General features: G+C 41.3%; 1 protein-coding gene across 2 annotated transcripts in view; it reads right to left on the bottom strand.

Annotated features, from left to right (window-relative positions):
- CLINT1 (clathrin interactor 1) overlaps positions 1 to 22,881 on the bottom strand; it is a 565,784-nt gene extending 542,903 nt beyond the window's left edge. For both annotated transcript variants that reach the window (XM_085617596.1, XM_085617597.1), the window contains exon 1: positions 22,725 to 22,881. In XM_085617596.1, coding sequence (XP_085473722.1) covers positions 22,725 to 22,765 — 41 coding nt within the window. In that variant the 5' untranslated portion in view covers positions 22,766 to 22,881. The remainder of the gene's footprint in view (positions 1 to 22,724) is intronic.
- Between the last annotated feature and the right edge of the window lie 2,756 nt (positions 22,882 to 25,637).

The raw sequence follows: 25,637 nt of genomic DNA, 5'->3' as shown, positions 1-25,637 counted from the left end.
GAATGGTACTGACTCCATGCTGGTTCCTTAAACACAGTCCCTGTTAGGCAGAGCATGAGGTGGTAATGCCTTTATAAAGAATAGGTACTATTTATTCTGTGACGGAAATTGTTCTAGAGGACAGTGCTGTTTTAATTGTTTACTATCAGTTCACAGTAATTGCCTAAAGAAATTTGGTGCTGGTTCTCAATAAGTAAACAAGGTGGTCACAAACTGCCCTGCGAATTGCTTGGCTGGCCCGTCTCTAGGACTGTGTAATCTGGTTCCCAGCTAGCCATCAAACTAACAGTACTATATGGTTGTTTCCTAGCAGGTGAATGTATTAATAGTTATTTAAAACCTTTTTTTTTTGTTTTGCTACATATCACAGCAAAATAACATGTATTTGCAAAGCGCATGTTCACCCGTAGGCCTCTTGGAGCTGAATAACAGATGTTTATTGTAACGCAACTCAATGGGACTCATTTTATCGGCCTCAGAAGGATGAAAGACTGAGTGGACCCACTGAGATTTGAACCTGTGAGCATGAGATCGAACACAGGCCCCTACAGTGGATGCATTAGTCCCCATAGCCACCAGACCCGGCTTAGGATAGGGTAGGATTCATACTCTGGCTATGTATCCCAGAGACCAGAACACACAGTTTAAACACACAATCATCACAAAAAGGACAAACAAGTAAAGAAAAGAACATTGGCAAAGCAAAATATTGGACCACTAGCTCTGGCACTAAACAACACCTCTTTTAATGCAGATGTGCACCTGATCACGCAAACTGCAATTACCTTCAGTGCTGTCCAAGGCAGTATGTTCTGCTGGATTTTTTTAATTATGACTTTTTTTCTTATTACAGGAAGCTCATAAGATACTAAACATTTTTCAAGGTTACACATAAAAACCAATACACAAGCAAATAAAATGTGGTGTCAGCAATTTAATAAAATTAGGAATATACAACGGGTCTCAATTACAAGTTTCATGTCATGTTGCATCTGCACTCTAACAAAAGAAACGCTCAATGGTCCATTCCTAAAACCTAATAGGAACACAAATTAGACATTGTAACTGTTCAGAAAAAGTCATGACCTTGATGGACAACCCATCCAAGCAATGAATTAACATGAAAGCCAATGGATGAAGGGTGTTAAAATTGATAGCAGCCACTAACTTTACCACGGCTGATAATAAATAAAAATAAAAAAAGTATCTCAGAGTTCAGAAATAAACATTTTCTACATTGTGAGAAAAACCCTTTTAGTGACTGGACATTACCAAAAGACACTAATCAATGATGGCCACATCACCCAACCAAAACTGGTGGATAGTTATGTTAAAAAACCACAAAGTTTCAATATGGCAATGGCGCCCCACCGCAAATTCAATGAAAGTCCAAGTTTCAAAGTGGTGTCTGGCCCAGTGCTTAAGGCTCGAGCTAAGTATCCAGGGGTATTGGCAGGTTTTATCTGAAGCAAAAGCTGAAATTGTAGTGCCAGGCGCTCAGCTGCGAGGCGGCATTATGCAGTCCAGAAGTGCTTTGTCATTCAATCACAAGGCATGGATTGAGAATCACAGCTTAGCAACAAGAGCACAAATAAAGGCTCGGTCTCAGGAAACAGGAAATTCCACTATATTGTTCATGAAACTCACAGGTAGGAGGTGAAAGAGGACACGGGGAAAGTTGTGGCACAACGTCAGTGAGTTTACCAATCTTGGGCAGCAGAGAGGGTGGGAGAGAGGAGGAACTTGTTTCATACAGAGTGGATTTACAAATTCAACAAGGGGACTAGAGAATTTGTAACACACAACTCAGGGGTGGGGGGCGAGGTAAAGGAAGCCTTCACGACCACCAGCTAACTTTGAGATCGCAAAAAACCAAATACAAGTGCACCTGTCATCCCGGAGGTACTGGTTTAAATGACAGAGGAGGGCAACTTGTGAGGCACAATCACTGAATAAGTGCTAAAGAGAAAACCAGGGAAAATTGCAACATGCGGTGTCCCAAATTAGCACTTTGGTAAAAGTAAAACAAAAGTCTACAAGGCGACTAAAAATAAACTTCAACCATAAACAATATTTCATAACCCACAAATTAAAAATGGCGTAGTAGCTAAGGGCAGTCACAAGCGAGAATATGTTTACTACATCAGAAGGTGGAAATTGCCGTCTTGCCGGTAACACCGGATTTTCTTGTATTGTTTCTGAAGTCGGCCACCAGTTATTACCCTGACCCAGAAACTGAATCTGCATTCAGCAAAGCGTCTCCTCTTTTCACGTCTTGTCTGGCTAAGCCTGACATCCGAGATCAAAGTTTGAAAGTGCATGCTCCGAGGCACGCACGCACGCACGCACGCTCCACGGGGCAGAGGGTGTGCTTGCTGCGCAAATCCATTTGAGTATTCAAAAACACTGTAAGAAAACGTGATGAATGGGTAACTTGCCTGACCCCCTTCAAACTTGCAGTTCTGACTAGTTCGGAGCTGCTCGCTCATCATGAATGCTGAAAACTCGGAGTTTAACCTTGAAGTTGGAGCAGAAACTTGACAGCGCGCACGGAGCCCACCGATACCAGCAGGCCACGATACACGTCTAACCTAATTATGTGATCACTACCAGAGAGGGGTTTTGGCTCTGTCCACATTGGGAGCCAGTCGTACATGTAATGATGGAGCAGAAGGTGTGTCCTTCCACACAAAAACGTGATCATTTTGTTTATTTGTTCAGCTGCTTAAGCTTGAACTTTCAAGGGCATACACGTGACACTGGAATGTGAGCGCGCTAATTTTCTGTAAAATAAAAACAGCACGCTATTTGAGTTACTGGTAATACTGAAACGTGTTTACATTGTCTTCCATCTTGTTTAAATGTCATCTTGTGCCACACAATATTATTGATGATTCCGTTACTGAAATAAACTTTAATAGAGTAACACAAGAGAACACACTCAGGGGCATATCAACAAGGGATTTATCTCTGCTTTTTTGGCTTTAAAAGCCAAAAAAGCAGAGATAAAACTAGCGCCCTATCAACAACAGGGTGCTAACACGCAAATTTGCATGTTAGCACCCTTTTACTCTACGCTTCCCCTTGCATCTCTAATGAGATGCAAAGGGGGCGTTCCAGAGTGAAATAATAGGAGAAATGTCGCTAAGCGACATTTCTCCTATTATCAAGAATGTCGCTAACCCTGTTAGAGACAAAAAAAGCAGCGCTAACCGCGGTTAACGCTTCTTTTTTACGTCTGCTAATTTTCAGACTTAGCCATGATATCCTATGGAAGGGGGATATCATGGCTAAGTTTGCCTGTCCCTATCAACAAGGTAACGTGTGATTATCGCTGGGTTTCCAGCGATAATCACACGTTAGCCTGTTAGCGTGTAGATTTTTATCGCTATTGAGATAAGCGTTGCTAATAGCACGCTATCTCAGCGATAAAAATTCACGCTAGCCGGCGATAATTATCCTCACGCTAAGAGCGCTGAGCGATAATTATCGCCGGTTGTTGTTGATATGCCCCTTAGTTCTCAAAGAACACTTCCTCAATGTACTAGGTCAAGGACAAATCTTGCTCATCCTAGTTCTGTTAACATTGTATCCAATAAACTGTAGAACCAAGACTTTGAGAATGATCGAACCATAATGTATTAATGGTGAGAACATCATTGAATCTATTCTATGAACACGTTAGACTGCTACCGAATTTGTTAAACTTAATGAATCAAGTTTTCCCACCAAATACTTGAACCCAATTGTTCAAAGCCCTGTATAAGAGTGTGCATTTCTCTCACAACTGGCAGAGACCCCTACTCCCTTTCTTAGAAGGTGATTCAATGCCAGATTTCATACTGAACTGTACTGAGTCCATTTACTTAAGATTTATATGCTATGCTGCTATTTAATGATGCTAAAAGAATAGATGGACGGAATACTGATCAATGCAAACAGTCAGTAACAGACCTGGGTTTAATCCATTGTTAGGTCTCGCCTGACCCAGCGCATGAGCTGGTCTGGCGCGACTTATTGAGAGGGCTCCAAAAAGTGCTACCAGGCCAGCCTAGACCTATAGTGCATGTGCGCGGGCGTCGCGCTTTACCGCTATTACTTTCACTTTCGCGGCCGCACGGCCACTTTGATGTTTGATCGTGATCACTTTTGGCCGCTTTGATGTTCTCCGTGAGGCTTCAATAGATTGCATTAGTTAAAACAAGCATCGGCATAGCCAATAGGTCTCGCTTTTAGAACCTTATAAGTGTTTAGTTATGCAACTGTTGCATGGCTAAACACTTATAAGGTCCCAAAGGCGAGACTTATTGGCTATGCCAATGCTCGTTTCCATTGTTTCTCCTGCTTGCTATGTTTCTATCTACCACACCACCCCCTCGCTCGTTTTTTAAGTCTCGCCTGACCCAGCACATGCGCTGGTTTGGCGAGACTTATTGAGAGGGCTCCAAAAAGTGCTACCAGGCCAGCCTAGAGCTACAGTGCATGTGCGCGGGCGAGCGCGTTGTGCTTTACCGCGATTACCTTCACTTTCGCGGCCGCACGGCCGCTGATGTTTGATCATGATCACTTTCGCGGCCGCTTGGCATAGCAATAGGTCTCGTTTTTGAGACCTTATAAGTATTTAATTATGCAACTGTTGCATGGCTAAACACTTATAAGGTCCCAAAGGCGAGACCTATTGGCTATGCCAATGCTTGTTTTTTTGCTCACCACGCCACCCCAGTTTGGACCCAGCCATAAGTAAATCGGTCTTGAACCTGCTCCACATGAGAACAGTCCAGCCCAAACTGCCAGGAGGATCCTCCCTAGACCAGAAACCAGTCTTGATGTACCACCCCTCATCAGCCAGGCTAGCATGAATTCAGTGGCACATTGCGAGCACAGGACCCACGTCTGGGTATACCCTTCCCACTTAGGGCAACAAAAGCAAAAAGAACAGATGATGGACTGAATGCTGAACAATGCAAACTGTCACCCCCAGTTACAGATCTGAGTTTAATCCATTGTTTTTTTGCTCGCCATGCTACCTCAGTTTGGAATGGCGTGGTGAGCAAAAAAAACAATGGATTTAGGCCAGGTCTCTGAACTGGGGATGAATGTTCGACATGGTTCAGCATTCCGTCTATCAATTGTTTTTTTTTGTTTGTTTTTTTGCATTGGTCACCCTGAATGGGACGGGTTTGCCCAGACATGGGTCCTGTGCTCGCCATTGCACTGAAGTCAAGCTAGCCTGGCTGATCAGTGGTGATACCCCGAAACCGGTCCCAGGATGATTGCTTTTGAAAAAGGAAGGACCTGGCCTGGCAGTTCGGGCTGTACTGTTCCAATGGGGAGCAGGGTCAAGACTGATTTGCATATGACTGGGTCCAAACTGGAATGGCGTGCTGAGCAAATAAAACAAAGGCTATAGGTCCAGATCTCTGTACTGGGGTGAATTTTTAACATTGTTCGGCATTCTGTCCATCAATTGTTCTTTTTGCAACTGTCACCGCGAGTGGGATGGTTATACACAGGTGCGGGTCCCGTGCTCAACATGCCACTGGAGTCAAGCTAGCCTGGCTGATGAAGGGGTGATACCCCAAAAACGTGTCCCAGGATGCTTGTTTACAGTACAGGGAGGACCTAGCCAGGCAGTTCATGCTGGACTTTTCCCATGGGAGACTGATTTGCATATGGTTGGGTCCAAACTGGAATGGCGTGGTGAACAAAAAAAACAAAGGCTTGAGGCCCAGATCGGTGTACTGAGAGTGAATGTTTGACACTGTTCAGCATCCCGTCCATCAATTGTTCTTTTTGCTATTTACTGATGGCAAATTTTGTATTTTTACTTAAACACTAGCATAAAGCATTCAAAAAGATCCTTTGTCTGTCATTCTTATGAGAATGTTTCAGAAGTGTTATGTGGGCCTGATTAGATTTGAAATATGACAGTTCTATTCGGGGAGCACCTAAAACTGAGGTACAGGGACAACACCTCTCCGTAGATTGACACTGCGGCTCTGAAATTGTATGGCTTTAATTAGTAATCTTGTAAGGGCTCAAGCACCGATAAATGCTATTAAAATGTCTTGCATAACTAGATAATTTATGTTGCCTTTCTCTGGCAGCAGCACATGTGGAAGGAGGGCAATCATTAACCTACAATGATTTTTAGTTTCGCTTGACAGTGCAACAGTCACCTGATCTTTTAACCTCTTCAGTGCCACGCCCTTTCCCCGCCCTGTGCCGGGCGTTGCATTAGCGGGCGGGGTTCATGACGAGATAGTCTCGTCATGGGCACAGCGCAACCGCGCTCCATGACGAGACCATCTCATCATGGGCACTGAAGCGGTTAACCTATGCCAATATTATTCAACAGTTCTTTGTTTCCAAACAAATACATATCGATTACCATGCTAATTACTTGCAATGCTTCACATTACCATACAACAATCCTTTAAAGCCAGATCTATTGGCATTGCCAATGTGCATTTACACATGGGCAATGAGCAAAAAAAAAAGTAGGAAGCAAGAGTATTTTGAAATAAAGGAATTAAGATGCACTCGCACTCAAACACCACCCACAAACTAACTATTGTGCATCTAGAACTTCGTTAATCAAAAAGCAGAAACCCACTGTAAGCACTTTTTGGAAGGGTTTAACGAGGGCCAATCGAGAATCCTCTCTTTGACAGATGTACCAAGTTGAGAGTCCAGGTGACCAAAGTCAGTGGTCTTCTGATAAAATCTCATAGATCATTAAAGGCAGAACGGCCATAAACGGTGAGTCTAGGCAATTACCCTTTTTAAAGAGGAGAGCGAGATGGAAATAAAGAAGACCTGGGCAGTTTTCAAATCAAACAGGAAAATGGTCCATTCTGCCAAAAGTTGGAAAAGGAGTTTGAAGCAGATTGGGAGGAAAGCCAAGTGAAATATCAACAGCCAACACATTCTCAGGAGTACACAGCACATTCCATCCATTCAATGGCGCCCATGCAGAACCTCAGCTCAGGCACCATGCAATCTTCTGGGTGTCCACACTCTCCAGGCCAATAGCCAATAGTGCAATCAGTAACATTCAATGGTATTTCAGATATGAACCAGACTTCAGGGCAACCCACATTAAAGGACGGAGAAGACAAGAGTAAAAGGTCCACTCGATCATAAAAGAGGCATGAGAGTCTCCAGGAATTCCAAAACATGGCGGCCGACAGTTTGTTAACACACTGGTATGTGACAACAGAATACTAAATTAACAATAAACCAAAGTCAGATCCAGAGCTACTCAGACAAGAATAACAATCAACATTGCCAATTCCTTCACCAACACCAGTGGATCATTGCAAAACCTCTAACACATCCGCTTATACAAAGAAACCTAGGTTCTATAATTCAATCCTACTAACTACACTCTACAGCAGTCCCTAGGGAATTAAAATGGCTCAAACAATCGAATTCTCTCTGAAATCTCAGAGCTCCCTGCAGAAATGCTGTTCATCAAGTAGAAAGATCAACAGAAACCAGATGGGAGTGAGATTTAGCCGAGGGGTAACTTTCTGAAACCAAACTCGTCAACGTCCAAATTAAAGAAATTGAAATAGCCTTCTGAAAGACATGAAACCAAACTCACATCAAGGCTTGTCTGCAAGAACATTGTTAAATGCTTAACTATGAACTATAGATTTCTACCATTCAGTCCTCTCTGCAAGAGACATAGGTTTGGTGTGGCGTATTGCTTGTCCCTATACATACAAATCCTATATTCCATTTACAAAATTCCCTTCCCATTTCATCTATTTCACTTTGAATGCCTGCCTAGCCCCACTAACACAAGCTACTCTTCTTTTTATTTGTACCATTATCTTCAGTTTATACAAGGAAGCAAAGGTAAACTTAAAGTAAGCTGTCACTTTGTATATCAGGAGTCATTTCTTAAATGTATTTACTTTTCTGTAGAGCTGCATCCCACAGGTAATATAAGAGGTATATGTAGGGGGGGTGCTTGTATATATGTTTAGAGTGCACTTAGGTGGTAGGTTCTTGTGGTATGCGCCATGTACAAATTCCAATACTGTTATAAACAAGGAGAGTGTGGCCCCATTGACAGGGTACCGTATACAATAAATGTATCAAAAAAGAATGTCTCTTGGATCACATCAAGAATAATCCACACTCAATCATTCAAAGGGAGTTTAAATACCCTCAATCACCTTATTAAAAAAGGACCCAAAAATCAATTTTAAAACAAAAAAAAAATGTATCAAAAGCACATTTAAAAAACAATTTTGATCATGTAAAACAATTCATATATACAATCATTTTTCAAAATTAAAAAGCAATCCAATAATTAATCTCATATACATGAAATTTGAACTTCAATAAACAAAAACGAGAAACAAAACAAGTGACAACTTTAAATTATCATAACCAAGTTAATTCGATTGAATCAATGTTGTTAAAGTATGTGAATTCTTTTGTGGTTAGACTTCAAAGTTCCTGTTCCATTTGGAAGTTTCTCTGCTCCTAATCAAGAACAGACGGTACTCCACGTCGGTAAAAGGATTTTAAAGGCCCGTTAAATATACCAGAAACGATATTGGTGGTCCTGGAGACACTGGAAGCCGTTAAAAACAAGTGGAGGACTTATTAGTCTCCATTTCGGATAATTTTTATCTGGAAATGTTCTTATTTCTGTGAGGTCATTATGTATATCAGTCCCCCAGACAACGTGGTGAATACCTGGACCATAAACGTTTAATCTTGACCTTAGGTGACTTATTGATTGACAGTGGACGAGTATCAGGATGGGAGAAAGGGCCATATAGAGGGAAAAATATGTGATACCTTTACTACCAGATGGAACAGTGTTTAAATAAGGCATACACTAAATTATGTTATCATTGAGAGAGACTTTAAGATTGAGAGACCTGAAGAAGGTGGCTTAAAAATATATTGTCCACCGAAACGCGTCAACGCTTCTGTTTTTTTATGGTTAAATTCGAGGAACTTTAAAGTCTAACCACAAAACATTGATTCAATCAAATTAACCTTGTTATGATTTAAAGCTGTCACATGTTTTGTCTCACGTTATGTTTATTAAAGTTCAAATTTCATGTATATGCAATTATTGGATTGTTTTTACTTTTGAAAAATTATTTTATTTATGGATTGTGTTTTACAAGATCAAAAGTGTTTTTTAAATAAATGTGCTTTTGATACATACAAAAAAAAAATTATAATTGATTTTTGAGTCCTGGTTTAATAAGTTGATTGAAGGTATTTAAACACCTTTTGAATGATTGAGTGTGGATTATTCTTGATGTTGTGATCCAAGAAAAAATATATTTTTTTATACAAATTCCAATACACCAAAATACAAACGGTAATGTTTCTTTGCTCTGCAACTCCCCAGTGCAGCTTCACTGGCTTCTAACCAGCTGTCAACTGCCCTTTTCACTTGAACATCAATAGTTCCAATGTTGTGCATTCCACAGTCCACATGCGGAGCATCAGTAGAGACTAAAAGATAACTTATGTCCATATTTTATAATAACAATGATAAAGAAATAACAAATGATCAAATAGAGCAAAAACAAATACAATGCCCAAATAAACTACCTACTACCAAAATTGCAATCCAACAAAACATAACCTTAAACACATGTAAAATGCACATTAGGACATAGTTGCATACATATTTATACAGCACTAACACTAAACTGCTATGACACCACCACCAATATATAATTTAAACACAAACTTCTTATACTTTCCACAAAATGTTATTTCTCTTTGTCCTTTTCATTTCATTTGTGCATCCACATCAGGAGATCTAATTCCTCTTTTTTCCCTACACATCATTTGCCCATCCTAATCCAGAAGAACTTTCTCAAATTGTGTTGTGTCTACACACATCACTAACCTTTAACAATCAACTCTAATTCCATCTGGACCCATCACACAACTCCACATAGTTTCTTACTGCTTTATTTATTTAACAACCTTGTGTTCAGAAAATACAGATTTACCTTTTCTCTCACACCCTGGCAATTTGACTTTAACCTTTTGACCACAAGAAATGTCAAACTCCTTAGCTCTACAATTTTCAAAATATTTTTATACGAAAGTTGCTTTTTTACACACTATTATGCAATCCTCCTACACCAATATCTACGTTCCCTACATTCTGATCCATAGAAACAACCAACTTCGGTTTCCTTTTCCTCAACAATTTGAACGGAGATAATCTTGTGGCACAACGTCCACTTGTTCTGTATGCCCACAACATTTGATTTACATGCTCAACTACATTTCTACCATCGGCCACAGCCATTTGAATGCTCTCCATTATTAATCCTTTCCACAAGGACATTTGCCCTGGAATTGTATACTGCAGTTTTGCAATGACTAATATTCCGGACATAAATAGGCTTCCACATCTTGAGAACAAAATTGTGGACCACTGTACAATACAACCACCTCTGGATAACCTTCACTAATAAACACTTTTCTCCATAGATTGTAGAACTGATTTACTTGTCACCTCCGTTATAAACTCAATTTCAAACCATTTGTAGTAGTAGTCCAACATGACCACAACAAACCTATTATGGTGACCCATAATATCAATGGGTTCTGTAATATACATAGCCACCTTCAACCATGCACTAACCGGATAACTAACAAATTAAAAAGGAGGTTGCGCAATTGTTTTCAAAAGCTTGTTACTAATCCCACATAATGAACATTCTTTAACAACTTTCTCAATGTACTTGTCCATGCCTGGCCACTAAAACAACTCCCTCAATCTAATGTTGGTCTTATTCCTTACTAGACAACCTTGGTGACCGCAAGCTACAATTCTTTTCCTCAATAAAACAGGAGGAATAAGTTGACCACCTCTTTTCGCACCCCACTCATCTACACTCAATTCTTTCCTGCACATAATCTTTTATGCCCGCCATATCAGAAAGCCAACCTTCCTCAACACACTTACTCAATCTCAATAATTTGGTATCTCTCTTTACAGCATCCAACCATTGTTTAGTGGTCATTGTCTCCTCATCAAAACACATCTGCAACCCAAACAAACTCATGCAAATCATCACTCAAATGTTTACATGCTTACAACAATACTTTGCTCCTGGACAATTAATCTACTAAAACACTCCTTGAACCTGGAACATATTGCATTACAAAAGTATACTGCTCAAGATTGCTAAACACCTAGCAATCCTTGGAGACATTATGCAAAATCTCTTCGTAGAAAATAAATAAATTTAAGTCTTATGGTCCGTTCTGACCACGAAAGGTATGCCCCATGTGCAAGTTCTATAATGTCTGACAGCCCATAAAAATCGCTATGGCTTTCCTTTCAATGACACAATAACGCTGTTCCACTTCTGATAACATACATGAGGCTTAAGCTATTACAACATCTTCTCCATTCTGCATTTATGTCAGAACTGCACCTAAACCATATGCACTGGCATCAGTAGAAATCAGAGTCTTGTAGGATGTGTTAAAACTACTCAAATGGGGTGCATTGGCAAATTCCAATTTGATGGTGTCAAACTCTCTTTGACACATTTCGCACCACTCATTTCTTAATTAAAACCCTCAAACGTATTTTTAGTAGCACAATTTACCTCAAATTTGGTGTAAAACTCAATCACTCCCAAAAACGATTTCAAGACATCTTATTACCTGGCCCCAGTGCTAATAATGCTGCTTACCAACTTCTCACGAGGTCTAACATCATTTTCAATAGTAATTTCTATATAAGTCACACTACTGACCATCAGCCTACATGTCTCTACTTTCATTGTAAGACCACTACTCCGTAACCTTTCCATAACATTATTTAACTTGATGTCATGATCTTTTTCATCATTACCACATATCAAGATATCGTCTTGAAAATAACATACTGGCCAATCAGTTCAATTCAAATAACTTTATTGGGTCTAGTTAGACCAAAAAAGTATAAAAACAATCACAAAGCATATATAAAAACACATCAGTGTATAGTGATCCAATAATAAATAACCGTTAAAACTCCATAACACATCACATAAGAATGGTGGCCCTCTGCTAAATAGGCATGTTCAATGTATACAGCAGCAAAAATACAGATCTTAATGGTAGACAGTTTTCAGATAAGTGAAAGCCTCTGCAGTAGCAAATATTTGCCTCCATGAGAATGGGCAATAGATAACAGTTCCTCAATGGCAAGTAAAATTTACAAAAAAAGGCATAACACACTCCAGTCAAATCCCCAAACATTTTCTGCATCAGCCTCTGAAATACTGAAGACACGGAGTCTAGCCGAAAAAGTATCCGCTTAAATAGATATGCACCAAAAAGGTGTAATGAAAGATGTTCGACATCTGGAGTCAGTATACAATTCAATCTGATAAGCAGACTAGAAATCTATCGCTGAAAACCATTTATTTTTCCCAATAGTAGCAATCATTTCATTAATTTTAGGTAATGGATATCTATCAATCCATGTAGCATTATTTAAATCCTGCAAATCAATACACCATTTGATGGACTGATCCGATTTGCGCACAATGGATGCCAACCATTCATGTGATTCAAACTCCATTAATTTCTTAATCTCAGATTTAACATCTTTCCTCACAGCCAATGACAGACTTCGCAATTTGTGAACCTTTGGTTGCCCCCCCCACATAATATGAACCTTTGGTTCCCCCACCCCACATAATATGAACCTTTGGTTGCCCCCCCCCCCCACACACATAATATTATCTGATGTGTAAACCCTTTCAATTATCCCAATTTGCCAGAAAATACTTCTGGGAATGCTTGCACAACATATTCTTCTTTCATAGTGGCACCTACAAGAATTACCTGTTTGTAAGCACCAGGTTGCAACTGCATGCTCATGGAAGTTTGATAAATAATTCCAAACAAGGGTGCGCCTTTTTTAGCAACATACCTTTTCATGTCACTACGCAAACTTTTGGCAAAAAAAAATCCTTGCAACTCCACACATTCACCAGTAGATCACTTCAATTCGACAATTGGTTTGCACATTTATCCACTGGTCTTTAAAAGCTTCACATTTTCCAAAATCATCTTCAGAAATGATGGTATACTTATTTCACGAGTCCACCAACATTTGAAAAGGATTGCCGTAAATCTCGATCACACACTTAGAATCTCTCACACCGAGTCATCTTTCCTCATCATAGCCTATGCCCAATGATAGCAGCTATTCATTAAATTCTTCATCAGCTACACACAAAATCTGAACATCCCACCCATCATCATCTCGTCATAACTTACATCATTCACAACCCCCACATATTTAAATAACGTGCTTTTACACACGTGCATAATGACCCCATTTTTTTTACACTTTAAACAAGTTACACTTATTGCAGGGCATGACTTATCATTCGCTCATTGGTTTATGCTGCCACACCTCACATATGCAATCCCCTGCACAACTTTATGTTTCCCTTTGCTTTTGTCTATCCGTTTACTATACTGCTTTTCTACTTTCGATTTCCCTTTGACCACACAGATTCGTTACCCTTCTTGGCCTCTCTCATCCTTTACTTTATCCTCATTAATAGCTCTGACATTTTTTTGTCAACTCTTCGCCTATATCAATTCCAGAGCATCTAAAAATGTAGGATATTGAGCACTCCACAATTTCATTTAATTGCCGAAATAGACGTGTGCATCATTAGTTGATCAGGAATATATTCATCTTGATTACCTGTATATGCACACTTCACCATTAATGCCCTCAACCCTGTCACTAAAGAATCCATTTTTATATCACTTGCCTGTACACAAGAGAAAAACATGTAACATTCCAAATTAACAGTTTTGCTAACAAAAGGGCAAATACAGCTGTTTCATAGTTTTAGCATACACTGATAAATTATCACCATCTTCCCAGAGTAGGAATATCAGGAAGTGTGAGATATATTCTCAGCCCTTCTTTACCCAAGGATTGCAATAACATAGCTTGATTTTCATCAGACATTTTTTCATTGACAGCAGCCAAAATAAAAAAAATTAAGCCATCTATCCATTCCTCCCATGGAGTTACAGAATCTCCAGGATGTGGCATAAACAGTGGTGGAACAGATAAGTTGTGTGACAAAATTAAAGTTGTGCCCATCATCACACTCGCTCCAAACCTTTGACAAATTGTCACATTTCCCAATGATGTGACCAAGTGTTGAAAATATACACTGGACGTAAAATCTGACTAAATAATACATACTTCTTCAAACTGATCCCTTTTGTAGAATGTTTGGGATGATGAGCATTGCTATGCCCATGGTGGACAACCCTCACCCCTATATTTTTCCCCAGTGTTTATTTTACCCTGGTTTCTGGTGGGCTTTCTGTCCCCCTGGGGGGAATTTTGGAGATAATCACCCCCATCGGAGTGCAGAAAGACTACGACTTTCTGGGTTGGGGGCATGCCAATGTCGGGCAGCACCAACACTATGTTGTTTTTTTCTTCTAATTTACCCTGGTGTCTAGTGGGGGTTGTGCCCCGAGGGGGATGGGGCGGCAGAAAAACTGTGCCCTTTTGGGTTGAGGGCATGGCCATGGTAAGCAGGCTTACATTCTGTGGTGTCTAGTGGGATTTTTGCCCCCCCCCCGAAGGGGCAAATCTTGTGTAATTACCCCCAGGAGAAGGGCAGAAGGACCGAATTTTTTTCTGCTGGTGGGAGGGGGTGTAGATCCCTTACCAAAAGGTGCCACTCACCAATGTCCCTGGAGCTGACATATGCCCCCGAGCACTGATTTAGCAAAAGTAAAACAAGCCCATCAGCTCATTTTACTTTCACTTTACTGCAATGATGTCAGTGCACCCTGCGCATTGATCGTCATTACAGTGACAAAAGAAAAGGGATAAAAAGCACTCAGAGTGCTTGGGAAGCTCTTCTCAAACAGCCAGAGGTAAAAAAACTAAAGGAATTCCTTTAGACCTCCAGAGGGGCCTTAATATACCTCCCCATTGTTGGCCAATAGCTGACAGATGCACTTAAAAGTTATAACAAAGCTTTTTTCCACATTAAAACACCAAAGTGAGGATAGAGCAACATTTAATACCTAGCGACTGCACGCAGAAAACTGAAGATTGTCAAATTTCAATATCTGACAGCACAGTAATGTTTCCACTGACTGACAGTGTGGTGTTTGCCGTGCCAGGTCATTTCAAACTTAGCTGGCAAAAAAATGACCCAAACTTCACAAAGATCCAATGGATCAAACAAAATCTTGAAAGAATGAGGTAAATTAGACAAGGGAAGGCCACTCCCAGACTTAAGTAGGTGCAGGAACACAAACAAAAGACAATTGGTCCCTTCTTGACCCGTTTGCAAAATTCATCAGCAGAATTTAGGAGCTATTCTTTCTCTCATGCTTTCAAAGAGCAACTCATACATACTTTGAGGCGGCCTCACAACCGCATTAAGCATCTTACAAGTAACCAACATAATTTCTAATTATTGTACTATACAATAAAGAGGTGTCAATGGGCTAGGAAGGTGGCAGTGTACCGTGATTATTTTGGTATGTAAAGCTTGCACAGTGTAACACAATACTTTACTAATTCTTCCTGTAGCACAAATCTGTGCCAACCTTGTTCTCTGCCAAATGGAGTTTCATTTTATTCAGTGAACTCTTAACCCTTCTTTGTTGAATCACTGGCCTGAGATACAGGACAGAACTGGTTTGATTCTAAATGTGAAAGTAAGTACATCCCAGAAGCCTTCTTGAGCAGCAGCAACCCAGTGCTCAACCTGAGAGCATCAGCTCTACCCCATAAGCATCACCATCCAGAAGCTAAGAACAAGTGCTGTGCAGCCTAGTAAATGTACTAAGTGATAATACTACCCAATTAGAAGCTACCATCCAAACAGGTGGGTGCACGCACACAAAAAATCTGAATTTAAAAAAATTCCATCACAGCTTATCGATTTTTTAAAAAAATGATCTATGCGAGCAACTACATTTCTGAGATTTTTATCAAATGTTGAGGCTCCTGGTTCTGCTAACATAGCAATGTATTCAGGACATCAAAGTTTTATCTTTACACTGAAACTTACATTTACAACTATATTTATGTTCCTGCAGTTTTTAGGTCTCGCCTGCGAACGCAGCGCGAAGCGCTGCTGTCCGCAGCGAGATCTATTGTTGCTGACTTGCCTCGGAAGTGGGACAGGAGATGGGCACGCGCAAGGCTTTTGGCGGATTTGAGCCGGTGTACGCGCACGTGCACACACGCAATGTGCACATCTCCTGTCCCGCTTCCGATGACATGCCAGCCCCGTTGGAGGCTCCGTGTGGGCTATTGTTGGTGTAAAGTGTAATCCTGAGCAACAATAGCCCACACAGAGCCCCCCCAGCCCTTCTTTACTCACCGGGCTGCTCTTCTGGGGGGTGGGGGGGGGGGGGGGGGGCTCCTCCTCGCTGCTGCAGCACTTCTGTTGCGGGGCTTCCCTGCACTCCTGGGAGCCCTGCGCTGCTGTGGTCATCCGCGGCAACCGCATTCTTCACCCGGCCCCCTCCTGGGACTTCTCTTCACTCCGGCCGCCACCGCGGGGCTCTCCCTTCAACATGGGAGCCCCGCGTTAACACGGCATGCCGGTTTCTGTTTTTGCCGGAGCAGGCCCCGCCCACGTCCCGGGCAAGGGCGCCTGACTTCGGGCTTGTTGTATATTGGAGTGATCATTATCCTCAGTCCAATGTGGACCCTTCCCACTTCCACACAGAGTTTTAGAGTCTGCACCTCACACCACTTAGAAATTTCAGTTTTGGCGAGTCTTTCAAGATTATTGCAGATCAACTGAAAAGACGCATGGTTGGGACCGGTAGTAGACACTGTTGTCGATATACCACCCTTGTGTTTAGATATCTCTCCAGATAAACCTTTAGCTGTTTTTAGCCTCACCTCAATTTCATCATCTGCCATTGCTTGAAGAGATATAGCGGTATGCCCATATCAAGCCTTTGGTTTATATTCACTACGTTGCACGGCAAAACCTCTAATCAGGACGGCTGCCAAAAAACACAAAATAATTTATATTTGTGTATTTTATAACGCTTTCGCTTTTTTCTTGAGTGAAATACATGCACTAGCACATTCAAATATGACCGCTATGGTAAAAGCAAGCAGATTGTTGTTTTTCAGTGTCTATGGTAGTAAATTTAATGTCAGTGCATTCTGTGCGCAGGGGTCCTGGTAAAGGTATTGTAAGCCGAAATGTGTCTGACGCTGCATTTTTTCTGATCTGCCATGCCAATAAAATTTGAATAAACACTACGAGGAGCACTGTTCCGTTACTGTATACGATGGAAGAATTGCCAGGTTAACACACCCGGCCGTTTTGCGAGTACCCCCGGCGTCACCTCAATGCAGATATATATATATATATATATATACATACACACACACACACACACACACACACACTTAAAAAACCATAGGTTTCACACATGTTATAGTTAGGTGGATATTTCACTCGTAAAAAAACAATGAAATTCCACCGTTATAGTTAGTTCAGATAACTATAACTCGCGCGTCCGCCACTCTATCACAAGGATGATGTCATTAGTGATGTCAAGGGTGATGCCACTGACCAGGTCATGAGTGATGTAATATGTGACATCATGAGCAGAGGATTGCGGGCGCGCGAGTTATAGTTATCTGAACTAACTATAACGGTGGAATTTCATTGGTTTTTTACGAGTGAAATATCCACCTAACTATAACATGTGTGAAACTTATGTTTTTTTAAGTGAATTTGCAAGGTTTTTTAAATGCTAATTCCTACTCTTTTTTTTCTTTTTGTTTCATATTATTATATTGTATTAACCTTACAACATACTTCCCAGTATTTTGTTTGGACAATAGGTTTTGTTGTTTCTTCTTCTTATTATTATTATTATTATATTTTTTATTAGTTTAACATAGTGGGTATATGCATCAGCTCCTTCAAGTTGTCGTTCAATTTTTTAAAAATTAATCTTCCTAATCTGTGCAGTCTACTTATTCGAAGCCACTGAAAATTGTTTCCTTAGATGTGCATTGTTTAACTCACTTTATTAAAAGGAAAAAAATACTTATATTGGTCACAATAAGACCTTATTGCACTATACAAGAAACCCATCTTACTCCAATACAAGGAGAAAAATTGAAGCGAGACTGGAGTACCACCCTAAAGACAACTGGCGATCACTCCACACCATCAAGGAAATATGGTGTTGCCATTTTTTCCAATAAATATTTACCCTACAAGATAGTGCAAACAAGGGAGGACATCGAAAGTAGATACATTTTTGTCAAACTTCTCATCCGTAACACTTTTATAATAGTGGGTTCTGTATATGCCCCTACGGATTCTAAATTTAACTTGAGCTCTCATTTTAGTAGATTATTAACGGCGTTTGCTCCACAGGTGTGTTAACAGGGAGAGACTGGAATGTCACTATATACTTTGATAGATCTGGTAAACCTGCAACTCATCACAATATGGATAGGCACATGCTAGCGGATTTCATTAACGATTACTCATTACAGGAACCCTGGAGATGAATGCGCCCAAGTGAGAGAGATTATACTTTTACCTCATGCCCCCACTCTATACGTACAAGAATTTATTATTTTCTGACTTCCACTTCTGTTCTGCAATTGGTAACTCAAGCAAACATCGTTCCTTGCAGTAGATCGGTCACGATCTTATTGATATCAGTGTGGATTTGGAACTTTCTCGAACCAGAAAACCTACCTGGAGACTCAATCTTTCTTCATATAAATCCCCACAAGAGAAACAAGCATTTGCAATGCAATAGGTCTCGCATTATTAAAGTTTGAGCTATTAGCATTGCTAATAATAATGCAACACTAATAGCTCAAACATTTAGTAATGCGAGACCTATTGCATTGCAAATGCTTGTTATACTTGGGCACTTAATCTTGCTCTTTATTGCTCACAAGCACCCAATGGTGCCTCATGCAAAATGCTGCCTTATTATACCCATTTATTCTTGTAAACCTGCACCTATGTTTTGATTCTGCCAACCTAGGTTATAGCACTCTCCACATTTATATAAAGCCAGCTTCACTTAGGTTCTACACCCCAAATATTGTGTGATCCCCTTATATTCTGATATCCTGCTAATTTCCGACATACCGTGGACTGCCAACACTTCTTCGTTTATATACTTTGTACTGTAAACAAGTAACCCTTCAACAGCATTAAAACACTTCTAAAGCACTATTACCTAACCAATATTCCTTTGGACAGAAATCTTCCGTAAATTCTTAACTGATACTGAACTGTAAACAATATTTGATTTTCTATATCTCTAGTCAACACATGGTTAACTCTTCCCTAGAATGTTCAGACCATCTTTATATACAGTGCTCAGGAACCCAGTTGTGTGAATTCTCTGGCTTTACAAAACAAGAAATAAATAAGTCAATACATTAAGGTAATTGCTCTTTCACCCTTGAAATGTTACAGAAGCTCAGTAGTTAAAGATATTGGAGACAGATTTGTATGCTGCTGACAAACCAGCCATAACATATTAGTTGATTTTGAGATACACCCCTTCAAGTAGTGAAACAATTCCTCTGGTATCACTATAAATCATATAGTCACTGTACTGTATAATCTAAGAATGGACCAAACAACAAGAAAGGACAAAGTACCAATGACAAAGATACAAACAGTCAAGAATGGCCAGGGCAGACACTGCAGCCAAAGCTGCATGGAAAAGCAACACAAAATGATGTCCTAAATACCACTTCATTCAGATAGTCAGGTGGCCAGTACAAAAACTGTCTGGAAATATCTGCTTGAGTCACTGGGTGATGCTGCTGTTGTAATAAGGAAAAAATGTTTTGGATGTCTCAATCAGCACAGTGCAGGATTTTGCATCTGGACTAAGGAGTAGGAGGTGCATACCGAGCAATATTTTGTGCTGATATGGGAGACAGCTGGTCAACACACTAAATCCTGAATACTCCCGATTTTAGTAGCATGATGGAGAGAACACCACAGGGGGTTCTCATAATCTAGTTCATTCTGAAAACCTTAAAAGAAAAACACAATACGATGTAGAGAAAAAAAATATCAAACAATGTGATGTACTACATAAATAACAGCACAGGAGGAAATGTACATATGGTGCACTTAATAGAAGAGTGGAAGAAATAACAGGGATGCTTTGGAGATCCCAAAATAGAATCGCGTGGTGCTCTAAAAACAGCAGTCAATGGCACAAGTTTCTGGGATCCTAAGGTGCCCATGATGGTTCATGTGCAATCAGCAATGGACTGGGTTCTGGCAAAGAAACTGCTGGAAGAGAGGTTTTGGTGGCCAGGACTGGATACCACGGAAAAGAAAGGGAATTTAAATTGTAATGTGTGCAGAGACACTGACAAGAGACTCAAGGCGGAGCTGGGAATGGTTGATCAAGAGCAACATGTGCTTGCTGTGGAGCTACCGAGATCAGATTTAATATGTCCGGTCATATATTTGCCAGAACAAAAAAGGTTTGCAACAGTGGTTGCGGGTGGGGACACTGTTATGAGAAGTGTTACTACTCGCTTCACCACTAAACGTTTCGAGGGAAATTTTCCATAGGGAGGGCATTCTCTCCTGTTTAATCACTGACAACAGTACGCAGTTGAATTCCACTGAAATTAAAGCCTGATAAGAAAGCTGTGGTATCAAGCACGCATGCATCTTGTTGTTCAATACAAAGGGAAATGGCATTGTAGAACTGGTCAATTGATTAGTTAAAGGGGCCAGTAATTAGCACTGAGGTCAGGTCAAAATCTTCAAAACACATTGAAGGAGAGGTTACGGGTTCGTCGCACCATTATAAATTCTGTGACAGGGAAGGCTCTCTTTCAGAATACTGGGGACGGTCTCATAGAACGAAGCTGCTTCCAGTATGTTTATGGGAGGAAGAATCAGTAGAAAATGGAAAAAAAGGTGAGAAAGGAGCAGACAGAACAGATGATTTCGGAGGGAGTTCGGGTCACGGTCAAACCAAGTCAGATTGCACCAGGTCTGTTGAAATTTAAAGGGCATTCTAGAATACCTATAGTTGGTGGCAACTTGATAACGCTTGAAAATGGACAGAAATGGAAATTGAGGGGTCTCATTTATGGCAGACAGATTGCCTTTCTGGCCTTGCATTCGAATGACAAACAAGTGATGGTTCCAACAGTGATCAGAGTGCCAGGAGTGAACGGTGGAGATAACATCTCCGGGATGACAGTAGGTGCAGAGATCTCAGGGGTTGGCAATATGCGTAATAGTGTGGCATTCCCTACTGAAGGGTCAGTAATGAAAGGTCATGAAGGCTGCCGGGATAGTTAGAAGACTTTGTATGCGGATAAGCTGGTTGACACATTATATATCGCGTGAAGGGTGTAGTAGTTCAGCGTCAAGTGTTTTGTGAAGTATGACTGTTTCACTTCCTTTCCCGATGCTGTACCTGATGTGTGCCTTTTTTTTTTTTACATATATAGACAATCTTTTTCTCTCTATGGAAAAGAAGAGTGAGTGCTATGACTAACTCGTAAGAATGCAGCTATGTCATGTATTTCCAAAGTGATATGTCATTAAGATCTGTATTTGTTATTATGTGATCGGAACACTGTTAGAAACAGAGGTGCCTGGCTTTGAAGGCAGGTCACTGGTTGCTCCTTCATTAAGTATGTTATCTTCACCCACAACAACTTAGTTTATTACAAAGAGCAAACAAATATGACGTGTAAAAATGAACGATACACAGACTAAGATTTAGCATTATTTGGGGGGGATTCGCCCATCTCTAGGCTCTAAAGTGAAGGAAAAAAAAAATCAGTCACAAATCGAAAGACTTTCCTTGTCTAATGATAGGACACAAATAAATTGAAAATCTTTATGGTGCACTTCAAGCACTACTAGTCTGTAGACGAACATCTGCCTCCATGAACAAGAACTACAACAACTGGGACCTTAGACTACGCATCACCCCAGATTTACGGGAGGATCACCATGTCCGAGTTATACTTTTCAGGCAGATCCCACCTCACGACAGGTGTAAAAACAGAAAATAGGTAAGTCATGACCCTACCTATCCCTCTGGGCGTTATACAGCGATAGCCTTCCATTTTATTCTCTCTCATAAAATTAAGGCAGTGTCTGGGATACTCTACCCAGCAGGTAAGATAACTCAGTGGTTGTATTAACTCACTGCACCATCGTGTGTAACAGGAGAACCCAGATACGAATCGTATCGGATCCAAGTAGGTTCCGATCAATTTGAGGTTGACAAAAATCAGTATCCGAGCGTTGAGCGATAGCAACACCTGTTAACGCGTGCTGTAAAAGTTTGATACTAAACTATATATTTAAACATATAAAGTACAGTTAGAGCTTCCCTCGTAGTTTGAGGCTAATACCCCGTGCCTCTCTCCTCTGTCACCAGCCCTTGACACTCCACTTTCCTGAGACTAGGTGTATAACGACTGTACGGCGGCACCCAATCCTTCAGCTTGTGGAAAAGCGACCTGCCTTGGGACGAGAATTAATTCTCCCCACCTAGTGCCATTTATGTGACCCCCATGCAGTTCAATATTGGCACTCTGCCCCCAAGGGGGTCTTCTGCCCATCTGTACAACCTCTACTGTGCCTCATGGGACTCCGCCCCTTGGCGCTGACGTCACTGTCGGTACTCACGCTTTGTCCACCAGCTCCCGCACTTTCCACATGTTGAGCATAGCGGCTGAGGCGATCTCAGGGGGGCTCCTCGGTGGGGCTGCGTCCCAACTCCTGACTACGATCGGCCTCCTGACCTGCGCGCGCACCTCTCAGAGCCGGGCTACGGGGCGGAACGTGTGACGTTCCCCGTACGTGCGTCAATTGCGCCACGCGGCGTGCGTGCGAAGTCTTGGGAGGGGCTAAAGGAGACGACGTTGACGTACCTGTATATTGTGAGTGCAGTGCTGGGAGTTGTGGTATGAAGGGAATGAATACGCGTGCTTTTCAGTGGTACTTTATAAGGTGTTAGTGCAGCCCTTCAAAGCAACGATGCAGAGTGGCCAAATAAGAGCCAGAAATAACGAGGTGCTCTTATTAATCAAGCCTTGTTGGCACGCGAAGCTCTTAAATTGATGGGTGAGTGGACCCAAAGCATTAGCCAGGGTTTTTTTTCCCACTGTTGGACGCTATTGTCCAACGCGTCTACCAGGTGTATTTCAATGGAAGGTTGTGGATCATCCTGATCGTACTCCATGTCAGCCTCAAAGGGGTCGTACTGCTCAGTGGAGGATAGTTTGCCAACAGAAAATGCTGATGTGTTTTGGTAACCAAAGGTTAAAGTCAGGGGTACTATAGGCCCTAGCAGGCGAAGCCTAAAGCATACATGCCAACGTTTTGGGACAGGGAAGTGGGAGATTTTGAAACAGAAATAAAGAGAATGTAATTTCCCCATTGACTTCTATTGAAGAAAATGTAATTTCAGGCGGGAGACAGCTAAAATAAAGCAATTTGTGGCTTAAAAACCGGGAGCCCCCCGCCTGGATCGGGTCTATTGGCAACTCTGCTAAAGTTATAGAGTGGAGGATGTCGCCTACAAACACTCAAGGCTGAGCCTCTAGGAATTATTACAACCCTGGGCATACGATGGTGCACCAGGGTGCGATAGAGCTGAATTAAGGTCACATTTTCTGTCAAAATGCAGAGAGCGCCTTACGATCAAGTTAGCGGTAGAGCAAGCCGCCCAAATCATTAATTATTGTTCACCGCTCTGTTTGAATGAGGCACAGCAGCTCGCGCATGCGCACTCTGTCCTTAGCCTTTGAGAAAGGCTAGAATGGGGATCCTGCTTCCACACCACAAATTATTAAGCCTGCAAGGGTCGCAGGGCTTGGGAGGCATTAGCGCTCCCCCTAGGTAGGAAAAGCAACAATAATTACTCAGAGGGTGCCACCGCCTCAGAAGAGAGGAACGCACACTCATTGACAATCACAAAGGGCATCCACACAATTGAGGAAGCCCGTGAGTAGTCAACCATCAAAACACAATATATCACAACTCATCTAGTAATCAATATCTTTGAGCGGTTCCTGCTCTTAAAGAACTGAGTTTGCAGAGATTAGAGCATGTAACGATGGGAGGACTTGAGGTTCACGGGACTTGTAGTTTTTTCACATACTTTATTGTAGTTGGCTGCTGTTAAATTTGCAGTAATGAGAGAGAAAGCATAATTAAAGCCTCCAGTCCTGACATGGAATTAGAGGTGGGCGAGCCAACAAATTAACAGGGTGAGCCAAACCAGAGCCAAGGGTCTGGCTCGGAACTTGGAGCATGAGCCGAGTCCCGGAACGATTTGTCATTTAAATGATACAATAGACATCAAGTAAAATATGATAAAGTCTCTTCAAAATTCAAAAAATTTCTTTAGCACATGAAAGCTTTGACATTAATAAGGCACATTATAGCACTGCATTGAGAACTACTTATTTAAAGTGATACAGGGCTCGACACATCTTAAAAATCTTACTTGACCTGCCAGTCTAGTGACTAGAATTATCTACTCAACCTAACATCAATGCACTCGACCCACAAATTGGTTGCTTACAAATTTTCTTCAAAATATTTGCAGCGCCAACAACCCAAGAAAACTTTGGACAACCAAATTGTAAACAGCAAATTTTCATTTATCACCTAAGTACCTCCCTAAGATGTGTGTATCAGAGGTGGTGAACGTTTTGTGAACATATTAAATATGGCAAAAAATACCCCATAAACTTTAACATGTCACTGAAATAACATCCATGAACAACATATCAGGCACTTACTTTTCGGTGAAAATGCTGATGCTCTGAGCTAACCATAGATATAAGGATTGCGTTGTTCAGATGCAACGCTGCCTGCCTGTCATTTGAATACTGTCTGTCTGAAATAACTTTGTGCAACAGGACCATACTTGTATCAAAGAAGAGGTTGAAACAGACTGAGCCAATGGACTACAGTTACCCTTGCTGGTGGGCATTGCAAAAGATATTGTGGAGACACTGAACACTTGCTTAGCGAGCTTAATAAAGAAATGTGCCTTCATAGAAACCTTGTCCAACAAACATGCCCCGTCCCGGGAACCTCATAACGTGCCCGGGGACTACTTAGGCAATAGTGCCAGTGTCGCCGCAAGCCAGGGCAGTCCGATGTTGACCAATAGTGGTGTGGCCTTAAATAACCCTGGGACTCGGGTCTCCTGTTCAGTATCCAGCAGTTTAAATCCTGCCTACCCTGCTCCAGGCTTACCAGACAGCCATATACTGTTACATTGTCCCCCTATTAGTGTGCGGGCAAAAGGCTGCCATCTGAATATAAACCTGCCCCCGGAGGCCTCTCCCCTAGTTGCTACATTCATAGGAGTGGCCCCTCTTAAGTTGGGAGAATCAGAACAAGTCACCGATCTAATATATAAGGCCAAACAATGGTGTGCAGAATTTTCCTGTGGAGGGCTGAATATTTCAGACAGGATAATTATGGCAAGAAGGGTGGGTTGGATAGGAAACTCCACTAAGCACATACACGGGGACTGTGTCATAGTCAATTTTGACAGCCCTGACTTGGCTGATAGATTGT

The sequence above is a fragment of the Triturus cristatus genome, chromosome 7, assembly GCF_964204655.1.
Source record: "Triturus cristatus chromosome 7, aTriCri1.1, whole genome shotgun sequence".
Classification (NCBI taxonomy): Eukaryota; Metazoa; Chordata; class Amphibia; order Caudata; family Salamandridae; genus Triturus; species Triturus cristatus.
Note: the sequence above shows the minus strand (reverse complement) of the source record. Positions and strands in the feature narration are given on the sequence as shown.